General features: G+C 35.6%; 2 protein-coding genes across 6 annotated transcripts; one reads left to right on the forward strand and one right to left on the reverse strand.

Moving 5' to 3' along the window:
* Window positions 1-1712: 1712 nt before the first annotated feature.
* On the forward strand, window positions 1713-2407 carry LOC111990608 (phytosulfokines 3). The gene is made up of 2 exons (XM_024022396.2): window positions 1713-1887; window positions 1982-2407. The coding sequence occupies exons 1-2, from the start codon at window positions 1771-1773 to the stop codon at window positions 2108-2110; spliced, it is 246 nt and encodes an 81-aa protein (XP_023878164.1). The 5' UTR covers window positions 1713-1770; the 3' UTR covers window positions 2111-2407.
* Window positions 2408-5288: 2881 nt separating this feature from the next.
* LOC111990610 (protein PHLOEM PROTEIN 2-LIKE A10) lies at window positions 5289-8877 on the reverse strand. 5 transcript variants are annotated; one of them, XR_010624301.1, is made up of 3 exons: window positions 7174-8876; window positions 5896-6057; window positions 5289-5772 (listed from the first exon to the last, which is right to left on the reverse strand). XR_010624301.1 is itself a non-coding variant. In XM_065761772.1 (2 exons), exon 1 carries the CDS (start codon window positions 8529-8531, stop codon window positions 7266-7268), a length of 1266 nt encoding a protein of 421 aa, XP_065617844.1. In that variant the 5' UTR covers window positions 8532-8877; the 3' UTR covers window positions 5289-6052; window positions 7238-7265. The 5 variants fall into 5 exon arrangements, 2 of the variants coding, with proteins under 2 accessions (XP_065617844.1, XP_023878166.2); XR_002880673.2 differs by having other exon boundaries at window positions 5845-6057; XR_010624300.1 differs by having other exon boundaries at window positions 5289-6052.
* Between the last annotated feature and the right edge of the window lie 2011 nt (window positions 8878-10888).

Consider the following 10888-nt stretch of genomic DNA (forward strand, 5'->3'; position numbering starts at 1 on the left):
AAGAAAGCCCTTGAAATAGCCTTCCCTCTCAGAAAGACTTTTGTAACTTCCCTTTTATAATCTTGTAACCTTTCTCCTCAGACAGTTTACTTTGTAATCTTGTAACTCTTCAGACAGTGTTTTATTTTCAAGCTTGTATCAAAGACAGTTTGTTTTCAAGTTTAATCAAAGACAGAAGTATTTTCAAGTAAGATTTTATCAGTTCAGTTTTCATATTCCATACTCTGTTTTAACTTATTTTTGAATATATCTGTTTTGCTATTTTCTTCTTTATCATCTATTTTATCATTGTTTATGCTTCTATATTACTGCTGTGCTCTCTCTTGGGTAGTTAATGGTATCAGAGCCATGGATGGTAGGTGTATGAGTTTTATTTCTTTGCAATTAAGAAGTTACTAGGAACTCATATTACAGTATAGCCACTACTTGCTCCTTGATAGCATTGGTCAGCCTTACACTCGTTGGCAAACCATAGCATTCGCATTGGTTAGCCCGTTTTGTTAGCCGACGAACTGGCGTTGTTTGGGTGGTCCCGCAATGGAGTTTCCCGAGAAGGTGGTCCCGATAGTAAGGATATCAGTGGTTAGTAATAAAGTTCCGCCAGTAATTATTAATTGCTTAGAAAAAGAACAAATACATTTATCAGCTCATAATCTGTTTGCTTGTTCACACTTAGGTTAGACACACACTAATTTGAAACATGGACTATGATGATATAGATTATGATGAAGGTTATAGCATGAGAGATATAGACAATAATTGGTCAAACAATAATATAGATTATGAAACAGATTCTGATTCTGACAGTGATATGGATAAATACAATTATAATTATAATAATAATGCAAAAAATTGGAGTATATTAACAGGAGATAAAATTAACCGACAGACTAATAGACACAATAATAGTTTCTTAGACATAATTAATAAAAAATTAGAATCTATAGAAAAGGATGAAAGATCTACGACATACACTAAAGCAGAAAGTAAAAATGATAGCTTTTTGGACCTCTATGAAAAAATGAAAATTTTAAATTCACCTTTAGAAGAAGAAAAAGAATTTGAACCCCATCATAGATCACCTTTAACAAAAGTTATGACAGATAATTGGCATAATAGGCAAAAGGATAATTCGATATCAATAAATATGATAAATGGTAGAAAAGATGACTTGATAGATAATTCAAAAGCAACTGACAGAACTATGTCTATAACATATAAAGACAAAGAAAAGGACGAACTAAAGAAAGAAAATAGTCGTAAAGGAATTATGCATGAAGAAAATAAAAGACAAAAGATTGATAACATAAAAGATGGCCATGCTTGGAAAGACCAAAAAAAAAAAAAAAAAACTATCAACTCAACTATTATAAAAATTATTATTTATGTAGCATTATTCATTTTTTTATATAAACTTACAATGGTGTATATTTAAAAATGCCTAATTTTTTAATACACAGCACAAGTTTTAAACCTCTTTTATTCACACTCATTTTTTAATGTGGAATTAACCAAACACTTTAAATCTATAAATATTGGTCAAATTATATTATATTAATCAGTCGCTTTTATCACTATTATTGTATGTGAAACTTTACTCGCATGGTACACCTATCATTATTAACCTTGCTAACATGTCGTGAACCTAATGGTTTCCACTTCAGTGATTGCGTAATCTCCTTGGGGTTAGCCAACTCCACTATAAATTCAGCAGTAAGCACTAATCTCCCAAACAAAGAGAACCCAAAATTATTTGTGAAGCAAAAAAACATGTCTAAGCTTAGCACCCTCTTCACAATTGCCCTTCTCCTTAGCTTGGTGCTAACCTACGCCGCTCGTCCCGAGCCTACCTTGGCTGGAGACTCTCTTTCTACCACACCAAATGGGGTACGTCCAATTTTTTCCTCTTGTGAACCTTTTGTATTAATTTTTTGTTGTAAAATCTAATTTTTCTTTATTTATTTTTATTTTTGGGATATAGATTGATGAAGTAGAAAACATTGAAGTTAATGAGAATTGTGAAGGAGTAGAGGGGAAAGAAGAGTGCTTGATGAGAAGAACCCTCGCGGCTCATCTGGATTATATCTATACTCAGAAGCACAAACCTTGAACTTCTGTATCAAGAAATTAGTGTAATTGAATTGCAATAAGTTGGTATTTTCAGTTTAATAATGGGAATGATTTGAATTATATGCATGTTCTGAATTGGGTTTAGTGTGATTTGATAGGTTTGGTGTTCCTCTGAATCTTTTAGTAGTTTTATATTTGCTTCTTCTAGATTTTAAACATTATTATGTTTAATATCCTCGTACCAACATGTACGAACAGTACAAGATAAATAAATTGGGTTTGTAATTTCTACAAGCACCGGTGTTGCCTTTTGATAATAATATTATAAGTTTGATCATTCTTTTGTTTTGAACACCAAAAAAAAAAGTTAAATACTAATTTGTGGAACTGAATTCGTTCTCATTGGGAACATGGCCGTTTCATTGATTTCATTATTTTCTTTGCTTTTTAATACGTGCTTAATAATACGGGTGTCTTTACTTTTCACTTCCATAGTTCCTTTGATAAACAAGAAGAAAATTTGAAGCATCGGATTTTGTATTGAATGTCATAGAATTTGCGCAACTTCATAAGATAATTTTCAATCCCAAAGTCAGATACGTAACCTTTTCCTAAATCTAAAAAAGAAGTTACGTGACCCAGCTGCCAGCTTCTAAAGATGAGAGCTTCTGAGTCAATGAGGTCAATTCCAGTATTAATCAACGTTTATGCCAAGTTTAATATCAAGCTTTGAATCTAATATTCTAATAAGAGCTGTTTTGATGAAAGCACGAAACTAAAAATTCTGTACCTTGTAGCAGTTCCAATGCTTTAGATGGCTTAGCCAATCGATAATAGGTTTCTACAATCACAATTTGTTGAAGTGGTCAATTGTGAGTGTTACACAAACATTCTCATATGAATTCACAACTTCATCTTCACTGCCTACAGTCAACAACTTCAAAGTTATGTCCCTAGAATAATGGGCAGCTCTATTTTGGCGTAATCATTGCCTAATTTCTTTCCCAGCAAATGTTTATCAAGCAAGAGTCAACTTAGGCGTATTGGCATAGAGGCAAAACCCAAGATATACGTCAAAATTGACTAGAGCCGTAAATAAAGTTTGAGAATAGTTTGTTAAGCATTGAGAAGCGAATGAGATTCCAGTTTGGTTGAATGAGAAAAGGAAGGCCATTACTAATACACCTTTTTTTGGTCAAGGCCTACGAAAGTAATCATCAACATCATGGTGTAAAAAGGTTGTTGTGCAATTACCGCAGAATTTCATACTTAAAAAAATTCTAACCCTCCTTTCAATTCAACCAAAGCACATCATCACCCTCATCAAATCCTTAAAGAATTTTTCCCAATATCTATTATTCTATGTCTACTTGTCGCCAAAATAAAAGAAGTGTCAAAGCCGTCTATGACAATTTCTTGTCATATATAAGTTTTACTCGAGAGTTTTGAAATATGTGAGTCTTGTAGCTCAGTGGTATAGTCCGATTCTCAGATGAAATGTTGGGTTCAAATCCCCCTACCCCTGCTTTGGTGTAAGCAAGAAAAAAAAAACTTTGAAATAATGAACATGTCGTTTTCATGAGTTAATGACAAATAATTATATGCATTTTTAACGACCATTATTGCTGTGCGAATTATGCTGCTCTTTGAACCTGTGCTAGATTCTGTCTTTTCTTCTCCACCATCTCCTCAGAAACTAAGACCTAACATATTACACAGAATTGTATAAACACTTTGGTCCTCCCAAATGTTACAACAATTTACGAGCTTAGTAATGCAGTCTTTAAGTTAGCAAGCTTTTGTGTGTGCGTCTCTTTTCTAGAAAAGTTAGGCACCCATTCGGGTATGTTAGGCAAGCAAAAATTGCTCTTACAAGAAACGAGATAACCCAAGGCAAACCAGAAACCTAAAAATATCTTATACCTAAGCGAACGAACCAGTTAACAGACAAACCAAAGACCAATAATAAATATTATCTTCCCCATGAAAGCAATTTGTCATGGTTGATGTTTCCTAATGCAAAACCATTTTCATGACATAGGACAGCTTGGCCATAGTAACTGCGACAAAGATATTTAAGACCTAAGCTGCTACCAATTTATAAGGAATAGACTTTATTTATGAGATGCTGTAATTCTAGAGTAATCAACTTAAACCCTCAGGGACCAAGATTACTTAATCTTTAAAATCTATGGCATGCTCTCCAATCCTGTCTCAAGTGGTAAAACGCATAGCAGATTTCTAATGGGGACCAAACCATCACAGTTCAAGGCTTCAAGCACAGCCACTCAAAAGAGAGGGAGATAGCTAGTCACATAATTTGTTTGGTTCATATTTACTTTCAACAACTCACACAATAAATACTCTACCAGCAGATTCAGCTGAGCTTATATATATGCTACTCATTTCTTTGTGGATAGGATCAAGAGGTGCAACCACCGAACCGCATATAAATTGTAAATATCTGCAGAGTATAATGCACTGATTAAAGATCATTAAACTCCCTTATCAGCTCGAGTAATGGGAACAGGAACAATCACTAACAGAAAACCTATTTTTTATGGCAGTTCATGCACAAACTAGTGGGCGTAATGGTAAGCAATATAAATTGTAAATATATGCAGAGTATAATGCACTGATAAAAGATCATTAAACTCCCTTATCAGCTCAAGTAATGGGAACAGGAACAATCACTAACAGAAAACCTATTTTTTATGGCAATTCATGCACAAACTAGTGGGCGTAATGGTAGGTCAGGTTAAGTATTTCATTCAACCCATTCAGAGTCGGGACCTTCCCACTCAGACTGCACAATCCAGCCCACTCTTCATGTTTCAAGATGTCTCAGCTGCTCTCATGATACCAAATTATTACTGGTTTAGAATAATCCCATTCTTCTTTAACAAAAAAGAAGAAGAAGACCAACTCAAATCACAACCTTGTAAGTAACCTCTCCTGAGAAACTAAATCAGGTAATCCATCTCAAAAGGAAGAGGCCCAGCCTAAACCTTTTATAAATATTCATTGTCATCATGCTAAATCATATTTCAATAGATCAATATAGGTTTTCTAGTAAGCAATAATTTAGACATGACCACAAAGCCTTCAGTCCTACTAAGTTTCACCTCTAATAACAAGTTCAAAAGTAGACTGAGAAAACATAAACAATTAACATTTGGCTATAAGTAGGGAACTCTAGAACCAACAGCAAAGTACAATTACTCAATTAGTGGTTTCTGTATAGTAAGTTGACACCAAAAGACAAAATGAAAAGTTGTCATAATTTAAATACATATGATAGCTAGAAAAGATAAAATAATGGCGACATTTTGGCCAACAAAATCTTTTTGTCAAAATCAAAATGATAGAAGGTTAACAAGAATCATAAATACATGTATCAGGTAGTGGGCTCATAAATGATTATGCTACATTTGATTAAGATATTATAAATCATTAGTAAGTTCCACAAACACGTAGCAAGTTTTGAATCCACAACCTCATCCTCCTCATTTTATGGGAGAAGAAAGTTTCATTTGATGCAGATTATACATCTGATCCCATCATGTACTTTCCTTAGAACAGACTAGGAAAACAAAAACAACAGCCCAACGATGTTGATAATCAGGGGCCTCTCCCCCAACTCTCAGGCAGCAGAAGACTTTCAGTTTTTGCAGCAAAAAGACATGGAATCAAATCTAGCCCCTGAATTCCATGAAATGCAATTACAAACTTTATTTAAAAGTTGAAAACACTGAAACAGTTAAAATGCATCACCTTAACATCTAGAATTATTATTTCAGATCCATTGAAAAGAATTACACCAACCGATTGTAGACGGCAAACCCCAAATTACTGAACTCGTCCAAAAAGTCGTCTCCCCAATAGACAACAGTACACTCCACATTTGAAAACTGTGAACAACAACATTCAAATTTAAAGTAGCATTGATATGTCCACCAGTCATCAATCCCTCCAATTCCACCTGCACTGCACAATCAAAAACCACTTTGACTTCTCCAGATTCATCCTGCTTTAATGCTTCGAAATTATTACGGATTGAAAGCCTATATATCCTCATAGTAATTATGCTTAGAAGAAACAACACAATGAGGACCAACTATGGTTATTTCATTCCATAGTTTCCCCCATAAACTCAATTCAAAGAAAGTGATACATTGTTGGCATCTACGAAAAAAACAAAAATAGCACAAGAAAACTGAATCAACTTAAAGAAATGTCTTGCAGACAGGACTCCACATCTAGCATGCAGCATATACTGGCTATATAAAAATAATAATAATAATAATCTAGGCCTAAAGGATAACAAGCACCACAGCCCACTAACATGTTCTTTTTTTCTTTTTCTTTTTTTTTTTTTATTGGCAAGTTGCATACACACCTAGGGAGTTTTGAACTCGCAACCTTACCCTCCACCCCTTTTAAGGGAGGAAGTGCCACTTGAGCCAGAGCTCATTGGCACAGCCTGCTAACTTGCATCATAACCTAATAAATTACCAATGACAATGAATCCTTAAAATTTATTATTAGCATCAGGCCTCAAAACTCAAAGCTCCCATATATTTATGCATATAGAAGGGTATATGCATAAATACATGCATGTATTTATGCATGCATTATGTGCTTTTCAAATTATAAAGTAGACTAATATCGGGAGGCAGAGAAAATAAGTTAATCTCTAAGGGGCCTATACATATAGGTGGTAGATTTATAAAATTGAACCTAATTGCAAATCTCATAAGCACTTTACAATGTCCCCTCAAAAATCCAACAATCAAGCCCCAGGGCTCTGCTCCTAAAGTTTTTTATTGAATTGCTATTTTGGAGAAGGGAGAGAGAAAGAGGGGGGGGGAGGGGGGGGGGGGGACGCAATTGTAATGGAACTAATTCCAATTTCCAGTTAATTTAAAAGCACTTCGTGGCCAATCAAAATGAAGTAGGCGAACCCAACTTTGCATTTTAATAAACAGACACATATACATAGAAATAAGTGGAAGCACTAAATTTCCCAGTGCTAAATCTATCAATCAAGACTAAATAGGCGAACCCAATTTTGCATTTTAATTAATCAAGACAAAGATATACATTAAAAAACCTATCCAGAAGAAGCCATTTCAGTATAAAGTCATTGGAGTCTCCATGACAAGACCTTTGTAAGGAAGGGAGAACGCATCAAATTAAGCAGGCAAGGGAACCTTGGCACCACCACAAACATGTAGATACAAAGCAAGACATATGGTAACAATGACAGAAGACTTTGCACTAAAATATCTGATAACTTCCAATCCTCTGTCCACAACCTCCTCGCGAACAACATTAAGACTTCTTTTCAAACCATCCAATAGCTTCCACAACATAAACTCCACAACGGATCTCACTGTTTCAAACGTCACCCTGCCAGTCACATCAAGCACGAACTTCCTATTACTTGGCACTGCCAATGTAGATGAAACCTTGCCAACCCACCCACTATCCTGAATCCCATCAAAATATTCCTCATCCTTTGGCTGCTTCAAAGACCCTTCTCTTTGAAAAAACTCGTCTTTCATGGCACTCGAGCCTTCACTCAGATCAACAATTGGGGAAGAAGAATTTGAACCCAATTTTGAACTCGAATTCGAACTCCTCAATACTTGGTGAGATGTTCTTACAAGTGTTTCCACAGCACCATTACAAATTGTAACCAGAATGTCCCTCACTTTATTTTCATACTTGGGATTCGTCAATCCAGCAAACATCTCATCATACACATTGATATCCATTGTTTTATCCAAATAAACCGTAACCGCGGTGCTTACAAAAACTTGAACGCAATTCCCTATGAGCTCTTTACATTTATCATCACAAACCACATTTAACCATCCGGGCACCTCCGATAAACTCGACACACTAGAACGATTCCCAGAATGACCATTGGAGTAAAATCCCAAAACCAAGTTCTTCGCAAAGCTTCCAACCACAACCGAAACAAAACCGGTCCCAGCAGTAGAGAAAAGCTTCTCCAAAACCCTATCAGAAAAGCCCGAATTCCCCGAAGCCGTACCTGAATCCCCATCAACCTTCGCATCAACCTTATATCCCCGCAAAATCCCAACCGTCAAAGCCTCCGTAACCCTAACCAAGGACTCGGAAAACTCCTCCGACCTCGCAATTTTCGAAATCTGCTTCAAGCTATTGGGAATTTTGTCGGAATCGGATTGGAGAAACTCCTTCAAGTCCTTAGAGACAACACCGATCGTCTCGGCGGAGTCGGCGACCGTTTCGGCTAGAGAAACCAAAGCTCCGAAGAGCTTCATCAACCTTTTCCTCTTCTTGGTCACGGAGGGCAAATTGTAGACCTTGTAGACACCGTAACCGGAGACGCCGAACACGGCGAGCAGAATCAGCCATTTTTTCCTCCTCTGAGAGAAACTCAAACCCTTCTTGACCAATTCCAAATCCATCGATGAGGACCAATCAAACCCTAGAGCTTAAGGGGTAGAAACCCTAGGGTTTCGGTCAACGATTGATTTGCAGAGTGAATTTTTTTTTTCTTTTTTTCTTTTCTTTTTTTTGAGAAGGAAAAATTAAATGGACAAGATTTATAGTCTAATCTAAGAATAGTTTTAAAAAATTGGAAATTAATTAATTAATTACGTAATCCGTATTTTGAGAATTAAATGCGGAGCATGAGAATGGTGAGGAAGGACGAACCTGTGGAGAGAGAGAGACAGAGAGAAGTCAGCCTTGCAAGTCGGTCAAGAACGTAATAAGATATTTTTTTGATTTCTAATATTTTTCACGTTGAGTGAGAAATTAATAAATTGTCTAAATGAAAGGCACTGATTGGCTACAAAGCCTTCTTTTTTCTTTTCTTTTTTTTGGATTTGTCTACAAAGCCTCGTACCTTGGAATTTTATTTTACCAGAAAACTTGGAATGCCTCTCTCTCTCTCTCTCTCTCTCTCTCTCTACTGCTGATTGCTGACAGGGGGGAAGCTTGAAGAGGATTGGGCCTAGATAAGCCCAAAGTGATCCAATAATATAGTGATGGAAGAAAAATGAGCCTAAGGGCAAAGGATTCGGCTTGGAAAAGACTTGCCTAAAAACAGACCACCCTCTAAGATTTCGAGAAGACCCGTCCGAGGAAGGCTTGTCCCATGAGCTCGGGCCAAGGAGCAAGGCGAGCTTTGTAACATGGACGGATAATTGGAGACTCGTAGGTTTCTCATAGGAAACTATCTAATGGAGGAACATTGGAATCCTAAGTAAAAGGTGAAGGAAGCTTCCTAAGAAAGCATTTATCTCCTCCACATTAAATGTACTTCACCAACTAGCCATGCTGCATTTATGGCTAAATGATCCTTTTGAATAGTGATTTGACAGCCTCAAAAGGAGGGAAAGGAGGAATGAGACAAGTATCCCACCATAGGGAGCATCCACTATACAAGTAGACAGTTGAGATTACTACAATCACCCTATAAATAGAAAAAAAAATTAAAAAAAAAAAACCCTCTATGTATGGGGATTTGAAAAAGATTAACTTTAGACAAAAGATTATAAAGGGCTTGTAATAGCTTCATTTGTACTGTTGTTATCCGCGTGTATTTGTCTTCCTCGAGACTGACCAAGGAAAGTTTATAAGAAAGAAGTAGTGATTATCTTTCCATCATATTTGGTAGTCAAGTTTTTTATTCTGAGTTTCTTTCTTGTTTTCTAAGAATTTAGTTTTTGAACTCATCTCTACAAATTTGTTGTTTCACTTAAAGACCAACCCATAGGGATTATTCGATTTTTATCTCATACAATATATATTTTTTATATATAGATACAAAATTTAATATTTATTGTAAGGACGCAATTTGGTTCCCAAGTCCAAAGGATGTATGAACTTAGATCCAATAGCTCAATGCAATGAATTTGTAGAAAGTGGGTTGGAAAATTGGGCTTTAATAAGTCAAACAACAAGTAAAGTGGATCCAGATGACAAGAAAATAAAGATAGAATGGTTTAATCTAAAAAAAATCATCCCCAACACAATCCGAAAAGATCAGTTCTTATATATTTCTTTCAAGTTTGATTACAAATTCAGCTCTTGATTACTACAGTATTTTTCTCTTAATTTCTCGATCCCTTCCCTTTAGAGTCTTCTTTCTATTTTATACTATCCTCCTCCTTCATCTCTACCCTCTACGTGTAGACTAAATTACTGGTATTGATACTTGTCCCATTAACACCTCCTTGAAATCTTTGGGAAATAGCTGTAAAGCTGAAAGATGTTGTTCAAGTATCACTTCTTTATTAATGCGGCCAAAGAGTTAGCTACAGAGTATTTAATGTAGTGATAGCAGTTTTCCCTTTAGATATTTCATGGCATCCCTCTATCTTGTTCCTTTTTGATACTTATCCTCATCAGTGGAATCATCCGGAATGTTGCTCTTCATGTCAGACTGCACCTGCTAACCTCGGCTTTGCTTAGCCGAGGAAGCATTCCTCCTTAATTAGCCTTCTTGGATGATCATGATCAGACTTCACCTCTTTACTTACCAACGCCGATTCTTAGAAAGGTGTTTACCCGTCCTCTAACTACTTAATGTCCTTAAATTGGGCCCTTGGCCCCATATATACATCAACATGTACTACTGGGCCTATCACCCCTACACTTATGATATTTGTTAATAAATTTTTATTATGATTATATTTAAATATGAAATCTAATAGTTATAAAAGTTATTTATGTTATTAGGGGGCTATTAATTAGTATTTATCATAATTATGTTTGTATATTTAACTATTAAATATGAGAAATGTTATGTTCATAA

The sequence above is a fragment of the Quercus suber genome, unplaced genomic scaffold (assembly GCF_002906115.3).
Source record: "Quercus suber isolate HL8 unplaced genomic scaffold, Cork oak 2.0 scaffold_428, whole genome shotgun sequence".
NCBI lineage: Eukaryota > Viridiplantae > Streptophyta > Magnoliopsida > Fagales > Fagaceae > Quercus > Quercus suber.